The sequence below is a fragment of the Hemitrygon akajei genome, chromosome 25 (genome assembly GCF_048418815.1).
Source record: "Hemitrygon akajei chromosome 25, sHemAka1.3, whole genome shotgun sequence".
NCBI classification, from domain to species: domain Eukaryota; kingdom Metazoa; phylum Chordata; class Chondrichthyes; order Myliobatiformes; family Dasyatidae; genus Hemitrygon; species Hemitrygon akajei.
In genome coordinates, this window is record NC_133148.1 from 6,800,551 (window position 1) to 6,823,265 (window position 22,715).

General features: G+C 44.6%; 2 protein-coding genes across 6 annotated transcripts in view; one reads left to right on the forward strand and one right to left on the reverse strand.

Moving 5' to 3' along the window:
* Window positions 1–1,132: 1,132 nt before the first annotated feature.
* On the reverse strand, window positions 1,133–15,567 carry snrpa (small nuclear ribonucleoprotein polypeptide A). 2 transcript variants are annotated; one of them, XM_073028999.1, is made up of 7 exons: window positions 15,420–15,567; window positions 9,560–9,641; window positions 8,007–8,179; window positions 7,121–7,288; window positions 4,525–4,698; window positions 2,859–2,947; window positions 1,133–1,882 (listed from the first exon to the last, which is right to left on the reverse strand). In XM_073028999.1, exons 2-7 carry the CDS (start codon window positions 9,630–9,632, stop codon window positions 1,723–1,725), a joined length of 837 nt encoding a protein of 278 aa, XP_072885100.1. In that variant the 5' UTR covers window positions 9,633–9,641; window positions 15,420–15,567; the 3' UTR covers window positions 1,133–1,722. The 2 variants fall into 2 exon arrangements, with proteins under 2 accessions (XP_072885100.1, XP_072885101.1); XM_073029000.1 differs by lacking the exon at window positions 15,420–15,567 and adding an exon at window positions 15,056–15,192.
* Window positions 15,187–22,715, forward strand: part of actmap (actin maturation protease) — a 39,344-nt gene continuing 31,815 nt past the window's right edge. For 2 of the 4 annotated variants that reach the window (XM_073028992.1, XM_073028994.1), the window contains exons 1-3: window positions 15,187–15,302; window positions 15,628–15,692; window positions 21,754–22,096. In XM_073028992.1, coding sequence (XP_072885093.1) covers window positions 21,885–22,096 — 212 coding nt within the window. In that variant the 5' untranslated portion in view covers window positions 15,187–15,302; window positions 15,628–15,692; window positions 21,754–21,884. The remainder of the gene's footprint in view (window positions 15,303–15,627; window positions 15,693–21,753; window positions 22,097–22,715) is intronic. The other 2 variants (XM_073028995.1, XM_073028993.1) reach the window with 2 other exon arrangements.

Consider the following 22,715-nt stretch of genomic DNA (forward strand, 5'->3'; position numbering starts at 1 on the left):
CGATGAGAAGACTGCATGTCTGAAACTGAAACCAGTGCCAACTCTTGAGCTGATATGGAAAACAATTTCAAAGCAGCCCTAAAAGCCTCCTTGTAAAGAAAACCTGTTAGCTCTGGGGCAGGACTGCTCAAACTGGAAGAGGAGCACTCAAGCATATGAGGCCAGGCACCTACATCTAGCCACCCTACCAAGTGCCACTTTGATGAAGTCTGTAGATCCCAAAATCTGCAAACCTCCAAAATCCAGGAAGTGGAAACAAATCATGCTAGATTCCTGTAGAGACTTCCTGACAACTCCGGGACAAGGACAGGGTATTGTGGGTGCCTGGCTCAGGAAGCAGGTGAGAGAAGAGGTTCAGAAAATGGATGCACAAGGGGTCCTGCCAGTCAGCATGGGCCAGGAATTCTTGGTTGTGTAAAAAGATGTTAAAACAAATCGTTCTACATGGTGCTGGCGAGAGTGAGGATATGGACAAAGGAAATATACTGATCTCCCTTGTAACTTAGATGACCATTTACACTAAGTATTAGAGATCATCAGACACAATAAGAAAAAAAAACACCAGAAAAAGATGTAAGGGGCAATAAAATACGAGACCATTGTAACTTAAATACATTTAAAGGAAGCATTTTTATAATGTGGAATTGATGTGATCAATAGATGTCTTAAGCAGCTGAGTACAGAGTGAGTTAGAGGAGTATGGTAGAGTACCAGTTAACAGAATGTTTTACAGCACCAGTGACCCAGGTTCACTTCCCACCACAGTAAGGAGCTTGTACGCTCTCCCCGTGACCACGTGGGTTAGTGAATTGTGGGCTTGCTTGCTATGTTAGCATGGTAACACTTGCAGGCTACCCCCAGCACATCCTCAGAGAATACTGGTTGCAGATGCAAATGACACTTCACTATGTTTTGATGTACATGGGAAATTCAAAGCTTTAACTAAAGCTAAAATACCCCATTAAATCCAAGGTGGGGGGGGGGGGGGGAGAGAAGAAAAGAGGGGATCTCAGATGAAGCCAAAATCTGTGGAGCTGAACAAATGAAATTGTGTAAGGAGACCAAACAGGCTGATAGTTTAACTCTGTAACACTAAATAGCAGATCTCAGATAAAGAAATACACACAGCAGGTTATTTAAAAAAAACTTTTAATACTTCTTTTGGAAAGCTCCAGGTGCAATGTCACTGAGACTCTGGGTGAACAGCTTTCTTGATGTAGTTAAACAAACTTTGCCTCAGTCAGTCAGACACAGACATTCATTCACTCAAAGCTGCAGCCATAACAGGGCACACAAACGCAAAGAAACCAAGGGCAGAGGAAGCTCCATTGAGTTCCTTCAGACATGGTTAAGGCTGTTAGCTGTTTCTGGACATTACTGGAAAAGAGTGGACTGATTCAGGTTGATGTACGTGGCCGAGGATACAACATCCACAAGAGAATCTGCACAGTCCTCTGACTATACACTCAACTCCACTGGAGGAGGAGGTGGCCACAGTCACAGGGGCCCAAATGACACTGGAACTCTTGTGGAGAGTCCATTGGGCCGGGTATGATCTCCCAAGGAGCAAGGTGAACCCAAGGGGCTCTTCACCCTCACTTACCTGACGCACCCGAACTGGAGTCTAACACACAAACCAATTACTGTACTATTTATATTAAAAAAACATGAAAGGGCTTTGAAAGCAAAGCCAAAATTAATCAGTTCGATCCTCTCGAACCTTCATTTCTTTGCAAAGGAAATTTTCATTGCATTCGACTGTGTGATCTTGAATCCCTGCAAGGCATCACGTGCTGCACCAGCCTGGACCTCGTTGTCGAACTCCACAAAGGCGATGTCGTGGCGACCTGGAACCAGCCGGACTTCTTTAAACCCAGGGAACCTGGAGAAAGCAGGCAGAAGCTTGGTGGAGCACAAGGCAACGAATAAACCCCAGTATCCACCACCTCACTATCAGGTCCCCCAAAGTGCTTGCGGGGCTAATAAAGTGTAGTAACAGCTGCAACTTGGGAAGTCAGGCAAATTAATTTTTTGGAAGTGCTCACCATGTATTAATGAAACAACAAGTGTTTGTGGTGATGCCCATTTTGGGGCTGATATTGTCCAGGACAATACCAAAATGTGCTGTGGGATTTATTTTCACGTCTGAGATACCATAAGCAGCTGCACAACACTCCCTCAGCCAGTCCAGACCCAGCAGTGCTTCTTAACTGGGTGACGAGCTCAAACCCTCCTTTGTCACAGAGCAGAAGGCTACTACTGCGTGATAGCTGGCAAATTTCAGTAAATGTCTTTGCTATACCATGAAAAAAATACAGAATGCCAGCATAAATGGCATTATTTACCATCTGTCCCATTGCATTAGGGAGAAGGCTGCGTAATATCCACACCAGGACCACCAGACACAAGTTACTTTCCCCAAGCAGCAAGACTGATCAACCTTCACCCGCTAACTCCACCACTATACCACTCTCCTAATGTACAGCCTAGTGTGCTGTAATTTGTCAACATGAGGCAGAGAGCGAATTTGTAAATCTGGAGGGACCAAAAGGTGTTAGGAATGGCTATGGTGGAGTGCTGCGGAAGGGGTGTGGGACAGATGGCCGAGAAGGAGTGCCAGGGAGGGTTTTTTTTTTGGATTTCCCTCCTCTCCCACAAGTTGGAGGCTCAGAAGGTCCAAGGAGAATTGGAACTTTCCTTTATCTTGAGAGACATCACTCCAGGAGCCTCAGATGTCCATTGTTGCTCCCACCAACAGCACTTTCCAGCAATATCTGCACATTTATTTATTCAACACCACTTCCCAACTCAGTATACCAGTTGAAGGTCTAGTAGCTTCTGTCCCTTCTGATACTTACTGATTGAAAAGCATGGAGAGCATCAGCTCATTAGTTTCTTCGGGCAGGTTGGTCAGGAAGAGGATGTGATTGGGTGGATTTTCAGACACCTAAAAAACAAAAGATGGCATTTAGCTTTTGAGCAGGACACTGATTTTGCTCCACCAGTACACCATGTATGGTATCTCTCCATTTTCTCATCCCCATGAGCACTTGCTTCACTGCAAAGTCAAATCCTAAACCTGCTCGGTAGCCCAGCTCAGGCACTGAACCCTACCACATAATAGGATGCTTTGAGTGCGCAGCAGAAATAAACCAAGGCTGCTCCAAGAAGTGGAGGAATCAGTTTATTCCAGATGAAACTGGTGGCTTTGTGGCCATGTTTGCGGACGATACAAAGATAGTTGGAGGGGCAGGTAGTGTTGATGAAGCAGGGAGTCTGCAGATGGAATTTGACAGAAAGGATCTACCGCTTTCCCTGATGAAAATGGCAAAGTCTGTCATTAAAACATCAGTGATACCTGTTCTCGGCTGTAAGCCAGAGAAAAGTTAGAAACATAGAAAACCTACAGCACAATACAGGACCTTCGACCCACAAAGCTGTGCCGAATTTGTCCTTGCCTTAGAACTACCTAGGCTTACTCATAGCCCTCTATTTTTCTATGCTCCATGTATCCATCCAGGAGTCCCTTAAAAGACCCTATCATTTCCACTTCCACCACCGCTGCCGGCAGCCCATTCCGTGCACTCACCCCTCTCTGCATAAAAATCTTACCCCTGACATCTCCTCTGTACCTATTTGGACTTGGACAGATTAAGAGAATGGACAAAGAAATGGCAGGGAAGTGTAGTGTATGGCTGTGCACTTCAGTAGATGGAATAAAGGCAGAGAGTATTTTCTAAATGGGAAACAAATTTAAAAATTGGAAGCACAAAGAGACTTGGCAGTCCTTGTGCAAGATTCCCTAAAGGTTAACTTGCAGGTTGAGTCAGTGGTAAGGAAGGCAAATGCAATGTTAACTTTCATTGATCAGACCACACTTGGAGCATTGTGAGCAGCTGTAGGCCCCATATATCTCAGGGTGTGCTGGCATTGGAGGGAGGGGGGGTCACAAGAATCATCCCAGGAATTTGTCAGCTCTGGGGTATACTTACTAGAGTTAAGAAGAATGGGGGGGGAGGAGGGGAAAGAGGATGATCTATTGAAATATTGAAAGAGGTTCTTGATTGATCAGGGTGTTAAAAGTCCTGAGGAGAAGGCAGGAGAATGAGATTGAGAAAGATAATAAATCAGCCATGATGGAATGGTGAAGCAGACTAAATGAACCCAATTCTGTACCTACGTCATGGCTTTTAGCAAAAAGGAAGATTTAGGATTATAAATTAGGTCAATTAATTCTCATCCAGAGGTCAACAAGGAGCAAATTTAGAAAAATCTAAGAAAAACTCAATCTCAAAATGTCAATTTCCTTGTAAAGTCTCACACAGGGTCCCTCCAAGAACACAATGCAGGTTTAGACACCATGCAGCAAGTTATGTACTCACTAGCCAGGGAGCAAAGTCACAGAGGCAGTGTGGGAATTCACTACATAATGAGGGGCATTCTTCAGGAATCTTTCAATTGGCAAGATAATAGTTAAGAGGGTATTTGTACTTCCATCACCTCCAACAACAGCTGGACACTTACCGTCTGAGCAGGCGGTGGCATCTGGCCAGGCATCATTTGGCCAGGAGGAATGGAACCTGGTGGCATCTGGCCAGGCGCCATCCCAGGTGGAGGCATCATCCCAGGTGGTGGCATGTAAGGAGGCTGTCCCGACATTGGCATCATCCGTGGAGCCTGGCTCATCATTGGCATGCCCTTGAAGAAACAAACAGCAATGAATGAACAGACTGGCTGGTGGAGTAGTAAGCTCTAGATGAACAAATATTGTGTTAATACTCTCCCACCCCTACCAACAGCCATGTTGCCCCAACCACAATGGACCCTAGCTACTCAATGATGGCAACTTAAATACTGTATTGACTGTATAAACACTTAACTATAGAAATACAGCATGGAATAGGCCCTACCAGCCACACCATGCAGTCCCAGTCTAATCACGGGACAACTTACAATGACCAATTACTAATTTGGGGTGTGGGAGGAAACCCATGTATTCTTTACAGAATTTCTTCACAGACTCTTTGCAGGTGATGTTGGACTTGAACTCCATTGCCCCAAGCTGTAATGGTGTCGCACTAACCACACACCCAATGGTACAAATTTGGGAGGTAGTACCTGAGAGGACGAAAGTACACTAAAGATCAAAGTCAAGGGTCAATGTGGAGGGAGCCCAGGGCAAACTAAATTGATATGATTGATCTCAGAAGCCTCCATTTAGATCAGCAGAGTGCGAGGAAAACAAGGACAGCAAGGAGAGACAGATGACTCCACTGACATTGTTAAGTTTCAATTAAGCCTAATCAATTGCTCAAGTTCTAGAAGTTCACCTCTCAAAACTCAAAATGGCCATTATCCAGCAGCATAGCAGGCAAACCAATTTTAAATGCAATGATTCACGCAACTACTGTGATTCGCGCATCCACCTGTGATTGTTCTTTAATAAGCAACTTTAGCATTAAAGAACCATTTTAAAAATCTAGTGAAAAACATTACAAATGTTTAGATAGACTAGGCAAAGACTCTAAATATCCAGCTGACTGGAAAAGCCCTTAAAGAGTTAGCTGATCAACACCAATTCACCCTCTAGCTAAAGAAATACCTCATCTCTGTTCTAAAGTGACACTCTTCTATTCAGAGGCTGTGTCCTCTGGTCCTAGACTCACTCATGATAGGAGATATTCTCTTCACGTCCACCCCATCTAGGCCTTTCAATATGTGAAAGGTTTCAATAAGACCCCCACCACCCCATCCATTTTTCTAAACTGCAGTTGAGTACTCCCCATAGTTAATCAGACACTCTTCACACATTAACCCTGTCATTCCTGGGATCATTCTCAGAAACCTTCTCTGGCTGTGGAAGCCAAGTGATTAGGTATACAGTCAGCTCTCCGTATCCGCGGGTTCTGCATCCATGGATTCAACCAACCGCGGATCGAAAATATTCAAAAAAAATTCCAGTAAGTCCTAAAAATCAAAACTTGAATTTGCCGCGTGCCAAGCACTACACTGAATCCACGTGAATGAAGTGACGTGTAGGTATACCCTGCTGTAGCCTCCCATCATTTCACGGATCCTCAGTCTCTCTCCAGCACTCGTTGTTTGAGCATTGTTCGCCTCGCATCTCGTTCACTCACTACTTGTGTTGTGAGAGGAAGGAGTTTAAGGCTAGTAAGGGATGGCTGGTTGGCCACGTAAAGAACATAAAGATCACGGGAGAATTGGCATCAGCTGATGCCAAGGCAGGATCAGCGTTCCCAGACAGCTACGATGGTTGCGTCTGTACTGAACATGTACAGATTTTTTTTCTTGTCATTATTCCCTAAACAAATAACAACTATTTACATAACACTTACATTGTATTAGGTATTATACGTAATCAAGATAAACTATACGGGAGAATGTGCATAGGTTATATGCAAATACTACGCCATATTATATAAGGGACTTGAGCATCCGCAGATTTTGGTATCCACGGGGGGGTCCTGGAACCAATCCCCCATGGATACTGAGGGACGACTGTATTTAGAATGAAGGCTGATAGGTTCTTTAATTAGTAAGAGTGTCAAAGGTTACTCAGAAAAGGCAGGAAATGGGGTTAAGAGAGATAATAAATCAGCCATGATGGAATGTCAAAGGAGGCTCATTAGGCCAAACTCTATTCCCATGTCTTATGGTTTAATTCCAGTCAAGATTCACTGATGTCTTGGCAATATGGAAAGACGATAGTTCAGACTGCATCAGCAAAATCAATGTTGGACTGCCATTTGCCTGTTCTCTGTCATTCTTAAACAAACTTGCACACTAATCACTATCTTGGTATAACAACACCATGACCATTTTGCACCACAACAGACTGATTTTTTTGGTTTGTTTTAATTTGTTCTTTGTGTAATTTATGATTTTCTAGTGAATTTTCTGTGTCTAATGTTATATGACTGCAATGCTGCTGCTAGTAAATTTTTCACTGCACCTGTTCATACATACAATAAACTCTGCTTTGACTTTGTCACCCCAGACCTACACACCCAATCAAGCAAGTGTCCGATCCAATCAGTGAATAAGTAGGCAATATGATTCTCAACAAGCTACTCATTCTCATTCAGATGGTGTCACTTACCGAGACAGGAGGGGGAACAGCATTGGCTGTTGGTGGGGCATTTGCCTTCTTGTTGGCTGAAGGTTCAGGAGCTTTCACCTTCCTCTTTTCCTTCTTCCGGTCACGTTCTACATAGGTGCCCTTCATCTTGGCGATGATATCGGAATCAGTCTTTGCATATTGGATCCGCTGTTGATGGGAGAGAAGTTGCATCAGACTATAGAAATGCTACGTGAGGGTTGTTTGCTGAAGTTAAAAAAAATGGCGGGTGCGGGAGCAACTTGACCTGCAGAGATAACCCTCTGTAGAGAATACAAGTCATAGTAGTGGAGAAGGAAAGGGAAGAACACTAGCTGTAGGTCATTCAAGTTAATCAAGTAGCGAGGATCAGACTTGCTGACAAGCCAAGACTTCTATTAAATCATAAACACAAGAGGATCTTCACAATGCTGACACCCTGAATAACAGACACAAAATGCTGGAAAAACTCAGCAGGTCAGGCAGCATCTCTGAAGAGGAAACAAACAGTTAATGTTTGGAACTGACACCCTTGAGTTTCAGCCCAAAATGATAGCTGTTTACTCCTCTCTAAAAAAATGCTGCCTGACTTGCTGAGCTCCTTCAGCATTGTGACCTTTATTAGATCTTGAGTTCAGTTTGAACTTGCTAAATCTCAAGGACATCTTAAGTAAACTAGATCAGAATAGGTTATACTGAAAGCATCAATTGAAGTTGGATGCGAAGAGGTACATGAGGAACAGACAGACCAGCAGACACTAGTGGGTGAAATGCCTCAATAGTGACTTTATTTCTTTGCACTTAGGTCACATTAGTAGAACAATGAGATTGAAATGAAAGTAAAGAGCCGGATGTACCCAATAGAGCACAACCACCATGAGGAACTCACCATTGGCTTGTCATAGAACGGAAACCCTTGCATAGACCTCAAGGCATTGGTAGCACTGCTGACTTCCTTGAAAATGACAAAGGCTTGCCCCCGCATCTTTAGGTTCCTGGAGACAAGGATGTCCAGAATCTGACCAAACTGGGAGAAGATGGCATACAGCGACTTCTTCAGCTCTGGAGACACAGAACTTCAATCAGCTTTTGTATTAACTCAGCAGTGAGTGACAAGTGTCATGACACCTTAATCACTGCCATAGTTCAAAGTGCTACACCTGCCTCAACACCTCCTCCCTCACTACCATTCAGGGCCCCAAATAGTCCTTCCACGTGAGGCAACACTTCACCTGTGAGTCTGTTGGGGTCATACCTGGTCCTCCCAGTGAGACCTGACGCACATTGCGAGACCGCTTTGCTGAGCACCTTTGCCAGAAAAAGTGGGATCTCCCAGTGGCTACCCATTTTAATTCCACTTCCCGTATGTCAGCCCTGGTCTCCTCTACTGTCGCGATGAGGCCACTCTCAGGTTGGAGGAGCAACACCTTTTATGCTGGGTAGCCTCTGGCCTGATGGCATGAAGATCAATTTCTCAATCTTTTGGTAATGCCCATCCCTCCCTTTCCCCATTCCCACCTCTCACCTCATCACTTCCCTCTGGTGCCTCTCCCCCTTTTCTTTCTTCCATGGCCTTCTGTCCTCCTAACAGACTCCCCCTTCTCCAGCCCTCTATCTCTTTCACCAATCAACTTCCCAGCTCATTACTTCACGGCTCCCAGTTTCACCTATGACCTTGTGGTTCTTCCTCCCCTACCCTCACTTTCTTACTCTGACTCCAGCTTTCTTTCCCCCAGTCCTGATGAAGGGTCTCGGCCCAAAATGTCAACTGAACTCTTTTCCATAGATGCTGACTGCGCTTGTTGCTTTATTAAATGCTGCCAATGGTGTCCGTCTCAAATAACCTCCAACAGTTAGCCTCTACAGGTGGCTTAACTACTAAAACTGGGCAGAACAGTTTCTACTAACAGCAGAAGGGGCAAATGTGGACCGGTCACTCCGGTCAGACGGGGCTCGTCAGCTAAGGTTGGTAGCTCATCTAGGAAAGGGAAAACACTGAATCTGAAACCTCCGCTGCCTTGTGACTTTACCCACTCATGGGGAAGGCTACACGAGTAACCCAAAGGAAAAATCCGCAGTGCCAGGTTGTGTTCAATGCTGACTGTAACTCCTGTTGGCGACGCTGGTACCAAACTGAATCACTCTCTGCCATTCTCTTATTAATCAGCTGCCTGAAGGGGAGGTGCCAGGTGCACATGCAAGAGCTTGCTCTCCATATTGTACTGCCCTAGGTTACATATCACATCACAGCTGAGACGCAATATCCATGGCGAGTCCTTACCAATGGAGGGTCTCACTCTCCTTGATAAACACAAGGGAGAGTGAGTACAAACCAATTAGTTCAAATGGCCAGCTGTAAACTGAGTTTCCATGTTATCAAATGCACTGAGGTGCAACCATTAACCCAATGTGTTGTTGCTTCAGATGCTCTCAAATACTTACCATCTTTTTTAATCTTCTCGTTCAGATTATTGATGTAGATGGTGTGGTTCGGACGGGTGTCCTGGACAGACATGACTCTTCACTGACCCAAGTGAAATTCAAAACAAGAAAAAAATAAGATCAGTCACAGCCGACAGCAATCAAAGCAGAACAAACCTCTTCACTGCATGAGAGCAAAAGTTGACCCAGAAATAACAAACTTAAAGTCAACCATAGCAACTTGTGGAATTTAATAAATCCAAAAGGATTTTGACTTTGTTCACAAAACAGTAATCACAGATCAGCACTAAACCCTAACTTGTTCACGTGGGTCTACTGCTGTCAGACTAAGCAGGCACGCAAGCAGCAACTATTTGTGCCACTTTTCAGACTGACACGCTGGAGGGTTCCACAGTGCACTTACTCATCTACAGTACTTTTTTAAAAAAATGAAGATTTCTGCCTTCAGTCAGCAAATCACACAGACCTACTTTTCTTTGGGTTAAAGCAAATTGTAGGCTGAAGAGTTTATAGCAAAATTAACACCACGACTAAATGGAAGAAAGTTGTGGAGTGCAAGATACTATTGATGCAATGGCTGACTGCACACAGAAACAGGAAAGAACAATGTGGAGGAAGGGGCAAATATTGAACACAGATGGCAAACAAGAGAACCTGAGAAAACAGGAGCAGATTCTGCAGATGAAAGTGGCACCAGAGGGAGGTGATACCCATTATCCACTCTCCTCTCTCATTAGATTCCTTCATCAGCACCTATCACCTTCCAGGTTCTTACTCCATCCTCCCTACCCCACCCACCTTCCCCCTCATCTGCCAGCTTGTATTCTTTCCAATCCTGATGAGGAGCCTTGGCCTGAAATATCACCTGTCTATTCCTCCCCAAAATAGGAGTAGGCCACAAGTCACTTCACCATGTCCTGCCATTTAATATGATCATGGGTGACCTGTGCTGACCTCAACTCCTCTTCAATGCCAGATCCCCATCACCCACTCTTTGGTCCTTCAAATATTCATCTATCTCCACCTTAAATATTTCTAGTGATCAAGGGCAGATAACTCAAGATTCACCAGCCTCAGACAGATGAATATGCATCTTAGCCATGTCCCCTGTTTGAGACTTTCCCACAAATGGAAACATCACAACATTTCCACTGACAAATGAAAACTAAAGACTTTCCAAATGCTGGAGTCTGGAGCAACTCAGCAGGCCAGGCAACATCTGTGGAGTCAACATTTTAGGTCAAGCCCGCTTATAAACTTATAATGTACAACAGGTCTATTCGAGAGTCAAGCAAAACATCACAGCACAATACTGACCATTCGACTCAATGCTGTGTTGACTTAATAACTTACTCCAAGATCTAGACTTCCCTCTTACATAACCCTCCATTTTTCTATCGTCCATATGGGTATCTAAACATTTCTTAAATGTCACTAATGAATCTGCCTCACCATCCCTGGACACACATTCCCCACATCCACAACTCTGAAGAACTTACCGTACATCTGACATCCCCCATACTTTCCTCTAAACACCTTTAAATTATGCCCCCCCGGTATTAGCTATTTCCGCCATGGCTGCCCATGGAAAGGATGTTTCGAGCTGAGCCGAATCTACAGACCCGAAACATCGAAAATCATTCTGCTCCCTCCCTCAATTATTTGCTTCCACTGATTCCAGTGTTTATTTTATTCTGCACCCAGGAGATGGAATCATAGAAATCTACAATGTTGTGCCGACCATGTAACCTACTCTAGAAAGTGCCTAGAATTTCCCTACCACATAGCCCTCTATTTTTCTAAGCACCACGTACCTATCCAAGAGGCTCTTGAAAGGCCCTACTGTATCCACCTCCACCACTGTCACCAGCAGTGCATTCCACAGCCACCACTCTCTGTAAAAAAAAATCTTACCTCTGACATCCCCCTTGTACCTACTTCCAAGCTCCTTAAAAAGCACGTATAAGGGGTTGACAAATCTTAGAACACATTTGACTTCATACATTAAAACAAAACGGGAGAAGGAAGGAGGGATAATAATATCTGAGGAAGAATGGACAATAATATGGAGGTATCTATGGAAGTGTCCCAGTTCACAGAAATGGAGGGAGTTTGGATGGAAAAACTTGATAAGATATTTTATTACACCCTCTCAGAAATCCCATGATGATAGTAACCTCCCTGTTTGCTGGAAAAATTGTGGAAATCAAAATGCAAATCATTGTCATATTTTTTGGGACTGCCCTGTTATCAAAAACTATTGGAGGGGGCCTTTGATGAAAACTGATGTTTTCAGGTCAAAAACATTCTTTAAATGTGAAATACCCTTAGAGAGTAAGACCATATATTTTGGATATATACCTCAAGAATGGGTGAAAAGAGATAAATATTTAATGAACATACTGTTGGTGGCTGGTAAAAAGACTCTTACTAGGAAATGGTTATCACAGGAGAGCTCAACTTTAAATACATGGATGGAAATTACAATGGACATTTGCAAAATGGAGAAGATAACAGCATCTGTTAATCATAAGCTGGAACAATTTGATTCATACTGAGAAAAATGGTTTAACTACATAATGCCTCATAGGCCTGATTTTATTCTCACAAATCAATGAATATGTTGTTAAAAAAGATCACTCCCTACTTGTACATAGTTTTTTCCTTTTGCTTGTTTTTTCTTTCCACTCTTTTCTATAAGTGTATACCTCAGATAAATACTTTGTGGAGATTTGGAGATATGATTGTATGATATATATGTACAATGTCTGAAATACATCTTATGGAAATGTTTGATGATGAACAATAAAAAAAATAAATTACAAAAAAACTGTGCTAGCCATTTCAGCCCTGGGAAAAACCCTGGCTATCCACACAATGCCTCTCATCATCTTATATACCGAGAGGAGATGCCCTCTTCTCACTGTTACCATCAGGAAGACTGAAGGCACATACCCAGCGATTTAGGAATAGCTTTTTCCCCTCAGCCATGAGATTTCTGAACAGACATTGAACCCATGATCACTACCTCACTACTTTATTTTTGCACTATTTAATAGAATATATATGTACATGCACACACACTGCAAGTCATGTTTTTTCTATTATGTATTGCATTATACTGCTGCCACAAAGATGACAAATGTCATGACATATTCAGGTTTTAAACCAGATTCTGATTTTTATTTCATCTTGTACGACCTCTATGCACTTCATAATAAATGGATCCACAGTACATGGGACAGTAACAAACCAATTCCAATTGGATTTCCTGTCCAGCCTCCTGCAATCTCACTGCAGCCATTAAAACACCCATCACTGATCCAAATATTCAGCCAGGACCTTTGAGCTCCAGACTAGTCCACCTTGGGCAGTTAGTCTCACTTGAAAAGTGTTTACATGAAATCAAATATAGTGGATTCTGGTTCATCAGGACAGCCATTATTTGGGACAACTCTTCAACAAAGGCAAATAGCTGGGATCTCTTTCAATAATTTGGGACAGGAGACTATTGCCAACATTTTCTAACTAGCAACACACACAAAATGCTGGTGAAACGCAGCAGATCACAGAGCATCTATAGGAAGAAGCACTGTCAACGATTCGGGCTGAGACCCTTCGTCAGGACTAACTGAAAGAAAAGATAGTAAGAGATTTGGGAGGGGGAGGGGGATATCTGAAATGATAGAAGACAGGAGGGGGTGGGGTGAAGTTAAGAGCTGGAAAGGTGATTGGCAAAAGGGATACAGAGCTGGAGAAGGGAAAGGATCATGGGACGGGAGGCCTAGGGAGAAAGAAAGGGGGAGTGGAGCACCAGAGGAAGATGGAGAACAGGCAAAGAGTGATGGGCAGAGAGAGAGAAAAAAAGGAGGGTGGGATTAGAGATGGGGTAAGAAGGGGAGGAGGTGTATTAATGGAAGTTAGAGAAATCAATGTTCATGCCATCAGGTTGGAGGCTACCAGACATATAAGGTGTTGTTCCTCCAACCTGACAGTGGCTTCATCTTGACAGTAGGAGGCCATGGATAGATGTCTAACCATATAACAATTACAGCATGGAAACAGGCCATCTTGGCCCCTCTAGTCCGTGCCGAACACTTAATCTCACCTAGAGACGATTTACTAGGATGTTACCAGGGTTTCAGCACTTAAGTTACAGAGAAAGGTTGAACAAGTTAGGTCTCTATTCATTGGAGCGTAGAAGGTTGAGGGGGGATTTGATCGAGGTATTTAAAATGTTGAGAGGGATAGATAGAGTTGACGTGAATAGGCTGTTTCCATTGAGAGTAGGGGAGATTCAAACGAGAGGACATGATTTGAGAGTTAGGGGGCAAAAGTTTAAGGGAAACACGAGGGGGTATTTCTTTACTCAGAGAGTGATAGCTGTGTGGAATGAGCTTCCTGTAGAAGTAGTAGAGGCCAGATCAGTTGTGTCATTTAAGGTAAAATTGGATAGGTATATGGATAGGAAAGGAGTGGAGGGTTATGGGCTGAGTGCGGGTAGGTGGGACTAGGTGAGATTAAGAGTTCGGCCGGAATGGCCTGTTTCCGTGCTGTGATTGTTATATGGTTATATGGTTATAGTCCCACCTACCTGCACTCAGCCCATAACCCTCGATTCCTTTCCTGTCCATATACCTATCCAATTTTTTTTAAAGTGACAAAATCGAACCTGCCTCTACCACTTTTACTGGAAGCTCATTCCACACAGCTACCACTCTCTGAATAAAGAAGTTCCCCCTCGTGTTACCCCTAAACTTTTGCCCCTTAACTATCAACTCATGTCCTCTAGTTTGAATCTCCCCTACTCAATGGAAAAAGCCTATTCATGTCAACTCTATCTATGCCCCTCATAATTTTAAATACCTCTATCAAGTCCCCCCTCAACCTTCTACGCTCCAAAGAATAACTTCTTCAACCTTCCTCTGTAACTTAGGTGCTGAAACCCAGATAACATTCTAGTAAATCTCCTCTGTACTCTCTCTCTATTTTGTTGACATCTTTCCTATAATTCGGTGACCAGAACTGTACACAATACTCCAAATATGGCCACACCAATGCCTTGTACAATTTTAACATTACATCCCAACTCCTATACTCAATGTTCTGATTTATAAAGGCCAGAATACCAAAAGCTTTCTTCACCACCCTATCCACATTTTAATTCCGCGTCCCATTCCCATTCGTCTAATTTTCGTCACTGCTAGCTAAACGGTAAGGCAGTTCAAAACTGCGGTTTCAAGCACTCAGGCTTGAAGATACCATAAAACAGCCGGATGTCAAAATTAAACACTTTCATTTCTTCAACAAGTTAGGACTATGAAAAATTTAAAGGTATCATGCGTGTAACAATGAAAATTAAGACTTGGAAGATGCATCATCAAAAAGCACTGTTTGAAGGTAGTTCTATCTGCATATTTACAATCAGCCCAAAGGCCACAGCATGAATGAACCCCTCCGTCAGTATCATTAGAAACATTTGTTCTCCTGTACCACCTTAAAGTACTTGCATCTGAACGGAATGCAACCAGGAGCTTCTGTGCGGCAACGCGCCCCTCCCGACGGCACCAGACCGGCCCCCTATGCTGTGCATTTCCCCGCGCCGGTCAGCAGGCCTCTCGCCTCCCCGAGACTCCAGGCTCCGTCCCGTGGCCACCGAGGCCCCAGGCGCCTCCCACCCTCCCTGAAAGCCCCGCCCGCTCGGCCGAGACCTCGCACGACGCAGGCCCGTTCACACAGCCCGGTAAGATAGTAACTTCGTGGCCGCCGCTACCAGCGCGCCGTGGGCAGCCACACACGGAGAGTGGTGGGCCCACTCGACCCCGCCGCCCAGCCGCCATCATCCCCGCCCAGCACTCACGGATGGACGCCGATTGTCCTGCGACTCCGACCGACGGCCTGGCCGTTCCGCGCCGTCTGACACCCCGCCCACGCCTTGCCTCGGTTGGCCGGCTCTGCCGACAAGCCGCACACTGATTGGCCACTGGCGGTGTCAATCAACCTCACACAAAAAAAGCCGGCGCGCGATCAAATCCGCAGCTCATACCGGGTTTGTTCGCCTTTTCTAGACGATTCGGAGACAGTGCGAAGAAAAATAAACCTTTATCTGCCCGTTCTCCGTCGCCCAGCAAGGGTAAGCTGATTGGATGAGGGGAAACTGATCGACCTACGGATTGGTAAAACTAAATGTCAATCAGGAATTGTGTGCCCTTACAACCAATAACACAAGCGCTGCAATCTGATTGGTCTATTTTTCAATAGCGTAACTGTGACGACCACAGTCTTTTGTAGATTCCGGCGGTACTTCCCACACTTCGTTCTCAATCCTCCCGATCTACCCAGACTCCCCTCCAACATCTTGCTTTGAATGAAAACTGTAGTTCCAAAGAGAGGCAACACACACAAAAGGCTGCAGGAACTTAGCAGGTCAGGCAGCATCTATGGAAAGGAATCAAAATTATGAAGAGAGTCTGGGTAGGCAGGGTTAATGGAACGCAGGGAGCTGAGGAGTTAGAAATAGAATAGTCAACATATTTTCAAAGTTTAGGGGAGCAAAGAACGAGAGAGTTTAGGTTGAAAGTGACAAGGATTCATTTAAAGGAAATCTGAGAGGTAAAATTCAAAGTTGGCAAAAACATCTTCACAATCTCCATCAGTACAGGAACACCATAGAACAGTACAGCACATTGCAGGCCCTTCGGCCCATAATGTTGTGCCGACCCTCAAACCCTGCCTCCCATATAACACCCCACTTTAAATTCCTCCATATACATGTCTAGTAGTCTCTTAAACTTCACAAGTGTATCTGCCTCCACCACTGACTCAGGCAGTGCATTCCACGCACCAACCACTCTCTGAGTGAAAAACCTTCCTCTGATATCCCCCTTGAACTTCCCTCCCCTTACTGTAAAGCTATGTCCTCTTGTACTGAGCAGTGGTGCCCTGGGGAAGAGGCGCTGGCTGTCCACTCTGTCTATTCCTCTTAATATCTTGTACACCTCTATCATGTCTCCTCTCACCCTCCTTCTCTCCAAAGAGTAAAGCCCTAGCTCCCTTAATCTCTGATCATAATCCAAACTCTCTAAACCAGGCAGCATCCTGGTAAATCTCCTCTGTACCCTTTCCAATGCTTCCACGTCCTTCCTATACTGAGGCAACCAGAACTGGACACAGTACTCCAAATGTGGCCTAACTAGAGTTTTATAGAGCTGCATCATTACATCGCGTCTCTTAAACTCTATCCCTTGACTTATGAAAGCTAGCACCCCATAAGCTTTCTTAACTACCCTATCTACCTGTGAGGCAACTTTCAGGGATCTGTGGACATGTTCCCCCAGAACCCTCTGCTCCTCCACACTACCAAGTATCCTGCCATTTACTTTGTACTCTGCCTTGGAGTTTGTCCTTCCAAAGTGTACCACCTCACATTTCTCCGGGTGGAACTCCATCTGCCACTTCTCAGCCCACTTCTGCATCCTATCAATGTCTCTCTGCAATCTTCGACAATCCTCTACACTATCTACAACACCACCAACCTTTGTGTCATCTGCAAACTTGCCAACCAACCCTTCTACCCCCACATCCAGGTCGTTAATAAAAATCACAAAATGTAGAGGTCCTAGAACAGATCCTTGTGGGACACCACTAGTCACAACCCTCCAATCTGAATGCACTCCCTCCACCACGACCCTCTGCCTTCTGCAGGCAAGTCAATTCTGAATCCACCTGGCCAAACTTCCCTGGATCACATGCCTTCTGACTTTCTGAATAAGCCTACTGTGTGGAACCGTGTCAAATGCCTTACTAAAATCCATGTAGATCACATCCACTGCACTACCCTCATCTATATGCCTGGTCACCTTCTCAAAGAACTCTATCAGGCTTGTTAGGCATGATCTGCCCTTCACAAAGTCATGCTGACTGTCCCTGATCAGACCATGATTCTCTAAATGCCCATAGATCCTATCTCTAAGAATCTTTTCCAACAGCTTTCCCACCGCAGACATAAGACTCACTGGTCTATAATTACCTGGACTATCCCTACTACCTTTTTTGAACAAGGGGACAACATTCGCCTCCCTCCAATCCTCCGGTACCATTCCCGTGGACAACGAGGACATAAAGATCCTAGCCTGAGGTTCAGCAATCTCTTCCCTTGCCTCGTGGAGCAGCCTGGGGAATATTCCGTCAGGCCCCGGGGACTTATCCGTCCTAATGTATTTGAACAACTCCAACACCTCCTCTCCCTTAATATCAACATGCTCCAGAACATCAACCTCATTCATATTGTCCTCACCATCATCAAGTTCTCTCAGTGGTGAATGCCAAAGAGAAAAATATTCATTGAGGACCTCGCTCACTTCCTCAGCCTCCAGGCACATCTTCCCACTTTTATCTCTGATCAGTCCTACCTTCATTCCTGTCATCCTTTTGTTCTTCACATAATTGAAGAATGCCTTGGGGTTTTCCTTTACCCTACTCACCAAGGCCTTCTCATGCCCCCTTCTTGCTCTTCTCAGCCCCTTCTTAAGCTCCTTTCTTGCTACCCTGTATTCCTCAAAAGACCCATCTGATCCTTGCTTCCTAAACCTCATGTATGCTGCCTTCTTCCACCTGACTAGATTTTCCACTTCACTTGTCACCCATGGTTCCTTCACCCTACCATTCTTTATCTTCCTCACCGGGACAAATTTATCCCTAACATCCTGCAAAAGATCCCTAAACATTGACCACATGTCCATAGTACATTTCCCTGCAAAAACATCATCCCAATTCACACCCGCAAGTTCTAGCCTTATAGCCTCATAATTTGCCCTTCCCCAATTAAAATTTTTCCTGTCCTCTCTGATTCTATCCTATTCCATGATAATGCTAAAGGTCAGAGAGCAGTGATCACTGTCCCCCAGATGCTCACCCACTGACAGATCTGTAACCTGATCCAGTTCATTACCTAATACTAGGTCTAGTATGGCATTCCCCGTAGTCAGCCTGTCAACATACTGTGACAGGAATCCATCCTGGACACACTTAACAAACTCTGCCCCATCTAAACCCTTGGAACTAATCAAGTGCCAATCAATATTAGGGAAGTTAAAGTCATCCATTATAACAACCCTGTTATTTTTGCACCTTTCCAAAATCTGCCTCCCATTCTGCTCCTCGGTATCTCTGCTGCTACCGGGGGCCTATAGAATACCCTCAGTAGAGTAACTGCTCCCTTCCTGTTCCTGACTTCCAGCCACACTGATTCAAAAGAGGATCCTGCTACATTACCCACCCTTTCTGCAGCTGTAATAGTATCCCTGACCAGTAATGCCACCCCTCCTCCCCTTTCCCCCCCTCTCTATCCCTTTTAAAGCACTGAAATCCAGAAATATTGAGAATCTATTCCTGCCCTGGTGCCAGCCAAGTCTCCGTAATGGCCACTACATCATAATTCCATGTATGTATCCAAGCTCTCAGTTCATCACCTTTGTTCCTGATGCTCCTTGCATTGAAGTACACACACTTTAGCCCTTCTACCTTTACACCCTTTATTCTGCTTCTCTTTCCTCAAAGCCTCTCTATATGTTAGATCTGGCTTTACTCCATGTATTTCTTTCACTGCTCTATCGCTCTGGGTCCCATCCCCATTGCAAATTAGTTTAAACCCTCCCGATCCATGGTAGCAAACCTACCAGCAAGGATATTGCTCCCCCTCAAGTTCAGGTGCAACTCATCCAATCTGTACAGGTCCTATCTTCCCCAGAAGAGATCCCAATGGTCCAAAAATCTAAAACCCTGCCCCCCTGCACCAACTCCTCAGCCACGCGTTCAACTGCCATCTCCTCCAATTCTTACCATCACTATCACGTAGCACTGGCAGCAATCCTGAGAACGCCACCCTTGAGGTCCTGTTCTTCAGCCTTCTGCCTAGTTCCCGAAACTCGCACTTCAGGACCTCATCCCTCTTCCTGCCTATGTCGTTGGTCCCAACACCACAGGGATGTACTTACCACCCCCCCACTCTATTCACTTTCTACCTCTGACTGTGTGGCTCAGTACAGCTCCAACACCATATACAGTACAAGTTTGCTGATGTCACCGCTGTTGTGGGCCATATCAAAGGGGGTGATGAATCAGCACACAGGAGGGAAAAATTGGCTGAGTGGTGTCACAACAACAACCTCTCACTTAGTGTCAATAAGACCAAGGAACTGATTGTAGACGTCAGGAGAGGGAAACCAGAGGTCCATGAACCAGTAGTCATCAATAGACTATAGGTGCAGAAGTAGTCCATTCGGCCCTTCGAGCCTGCACTGCCATTTTGAGATCATGGCTGATCATCTACTATCAATACTCGGTTCCTGCCTTGTCCCCATATCCCTTGATTCCCCTATCCATAAGATACCTATCTAGCTCCTTCTTGAAAGCATCCAGAGAATTGGCCTCCACTACCTTCCGAGGCAGTGCATTCCAGACCCCCACAACTCTCTGGGAGAAGAAGTTTTTCCTCAACTCTGTCCTAAATGACCTACCCCTTATTCTCAAACCATGCCCTCTGGTACTGGACTCTCCCAGCATCTGGAACATATTTCCTGCCTCTATCTTGTCCAATCCCTTAATAATCTTATATGTTTCAATCAGATCCCCTCTCAATCTCCTTAATTCCAGCGTGTACAAGCCCAGTCTCTCTAACCTCTCTGCGTAAGACAGTCCAGACATCCCAGGAATTAACCTCGTGAATCTACGCTGCACTTCCTCTACAGCCAGGATGTCCTTCCTTAACCCTGGAGACCAAAACTGTACACAATATTCCAGGTGTGGTCTCACCAGGGCTCTGTACAAATGCAAGAGGATTTCCTTGCTCTTGTACTCAATTCCCTTTGTAATAAAGGCCAACATTCCATTAGCCTTCTTCACTGCCTGCTGCACTTGCTCATTCACCTTCAGTGACTGATGAACAAGGACTTCTAGATCTCTTTGTATTTCTCCCTTACCTAACTCTACATCGCTCAGATAATAATCTGCCTTCCTGTTCTTACTCCCAAAGTGGATAACCTGACACTTATTCACATTAAACGTCATCTGCCAAATATCTACCCACTCAACCAGCCTATCCTAGTCACCCTGAATTCTCCTAACATCCTCATCACATGTCACCCTGCCACCCAGCTTAGTATCATCAGCAAATTTGCTGATGTTATTCTCAATGCCTTCATCTAAATCGTTGACGTAAATCGTAAACAGCTGTGGTCCCAATACCGAGCCCTGTGGCACCCCACTAGTCACCACCTGCCATTCCAAGAAACACCCATTCACCGCTACCCTTTGCTTTCTATCTGCCAACCAATTTTCTATCCATGTCAATATCTTCCCCCCAATGCCATGAGCTTTGATTTTACCCACCAATCTCCTATGTGGGACCTTATCAAATGCCTTCTGAAAATCGAGGTACACTGGATCTGCCCCGTCTAACTTCCTGGTTACATCCTCAAAAAACTCCAACAGATTAGTCAAGCATGATTTACCCTTGGTAAATCCATGCTGGCTCGGCCCAATCCTATCACTGCTATCTAGATATGCCACTATTTCATCTTTAATAATGGACTCTAGCATCTTCCCCACCACTGATGTCAGGCTGACAGGTCGATAGTTCTCTGTTTTCTCCCTCCCTCCTTTCTTAAAAAGTGGGATAACATTAGCCATTCTCAAATCCTCAGGAACTGATCCTGAATCTAGGGAACATTGGAAAATGATTACCAATGCATCCGCAATTTCCAGGGCCAGGGTCAGCACAACATTGTGGGCCGAAGGGCCTGTGTTGTGCTGTACTATTCTATGTTCCATGCTCTTTTTTTGCTGCTGCCATCAGGTCGAAGGAACATGAGCCTCAGGACTCGCATCACCAGGCTCAAGAACAGTTACTACCCCTCAACCATCAAGCTCTTGAACAAAAGGGGATAGCTACACTCATTTAAGGACTCTGATATATTGTTATTTCATGCTTATTATTTATTGCTATTTATTTATATCTGGATTTACACAGTTTGTTTACAGTTAACAGTTCCTGGTGTTTACAGTTACCGTTCTATAGATTTACTAAGTTTGCCCACGGAAAAAAGAATCTCAGGGTTGTATGTGGTGATATGGATATACTCTGATAATAAATTTTACTTTGAACTTCGAGATTTACACATATTCCCCCCTTGTAGGTTGTGGATTCCCACTGCTCTGATTGTTGAGGAAAGTTGAGAAAAGGAAATGTGTAGCCTGTCCAATTCAGAAACTGAAGCACAGATTAACTGACAGCAGCTCCCAGTGAACGCAACATCCTGTAACACGAATGTCGCAACAGCAGGAGGACAACCCTGTGATATCTTCTGATTCACAAAGGTCACACCTTCCTCCACCTCCACCTCCACCTCCGCCTCCGCAAGAATTTTCCAACCAATCATCATTACCTGCCAAAAGATTGTACCAAGTTCTTGCCAAAGACCAATTGCAGCAAAGTGACCGAGAAGAACTAAAGAAGCTGTTGCAGAACCGATCCAACAGGTACAAAGATGTTAAAAAAGTATGAGCCTGCTTCATGGTTGCCCCCTTACTTCATACTTCTCTGTAATATCAGCAGCTCTGGAAGGAGACTAAACAGAAAAAGGAAAAAGGTATTCAAGATCAGCAGAAACCTGATAGCGGGGTTTCACAGAAACCTGCCAGATATTGAAAGTCTTAGATAAAGTGGGCATGGAGAGAATGTTTCCAATAGTGGGAGAACCTAGGACCAGATTGGAAGGATGTCCATTTACAACAGGAATTTACTTAGCCAGACGGTGGTGAATTTGTGGAATTCATTGCCATGGATGCCAAGTCATTGGGTATATCTAAAGAAGAGATTGATCGTTTGTTTGCTTGTTTATTATCCACTTATTTATTCATTTGTTTGTTTGTTTATTGAGATGCCCTTCTGGCCCTTTGAGCCACACTGCCTAGCAATCCCCCAATTTCTTCCTAAACTAATCACGGGACAATTTATAATGACTAATTAACCTACCCACCAGTACGTCTTTGGACTGTGGGAGGAAACTAGAGCACCAGAGAAAACCCATGTGGTCACGGGGAGAAGTACAAACTCCTTAAGGCAGCAGCGGGAACTGAACCCGGCTTGCCCGTACTG

What these genes read in the sequence shown, in the direction of transcription:
- snrpa (XM_073028999.1), bottom strand. Translation starts at nt 9,632, where the DNA reads ATGTCTGTCCAGGACACCCGTCCGAACCACACCATCTACATCAATAAT. An exon ending in CGAGAAGATTAAAAAAGATG is followed by an intron (nt 8,180 to 9,559) that starts GTAAGTATTTGA and finishes CTGTGTCTCCAG; the next exon opens with AGCTGAAGAAGTCGCTGTAT. An exon ending in CTCTCCATGCTTTTCAATCA is followed by an intron (nt 1,883 to 2,858) that starts GTAAGTATCAGA and finishes TGCTTTCTCCAG; the next exon opens with GTTCCCTGGGTTTAAAGAAG.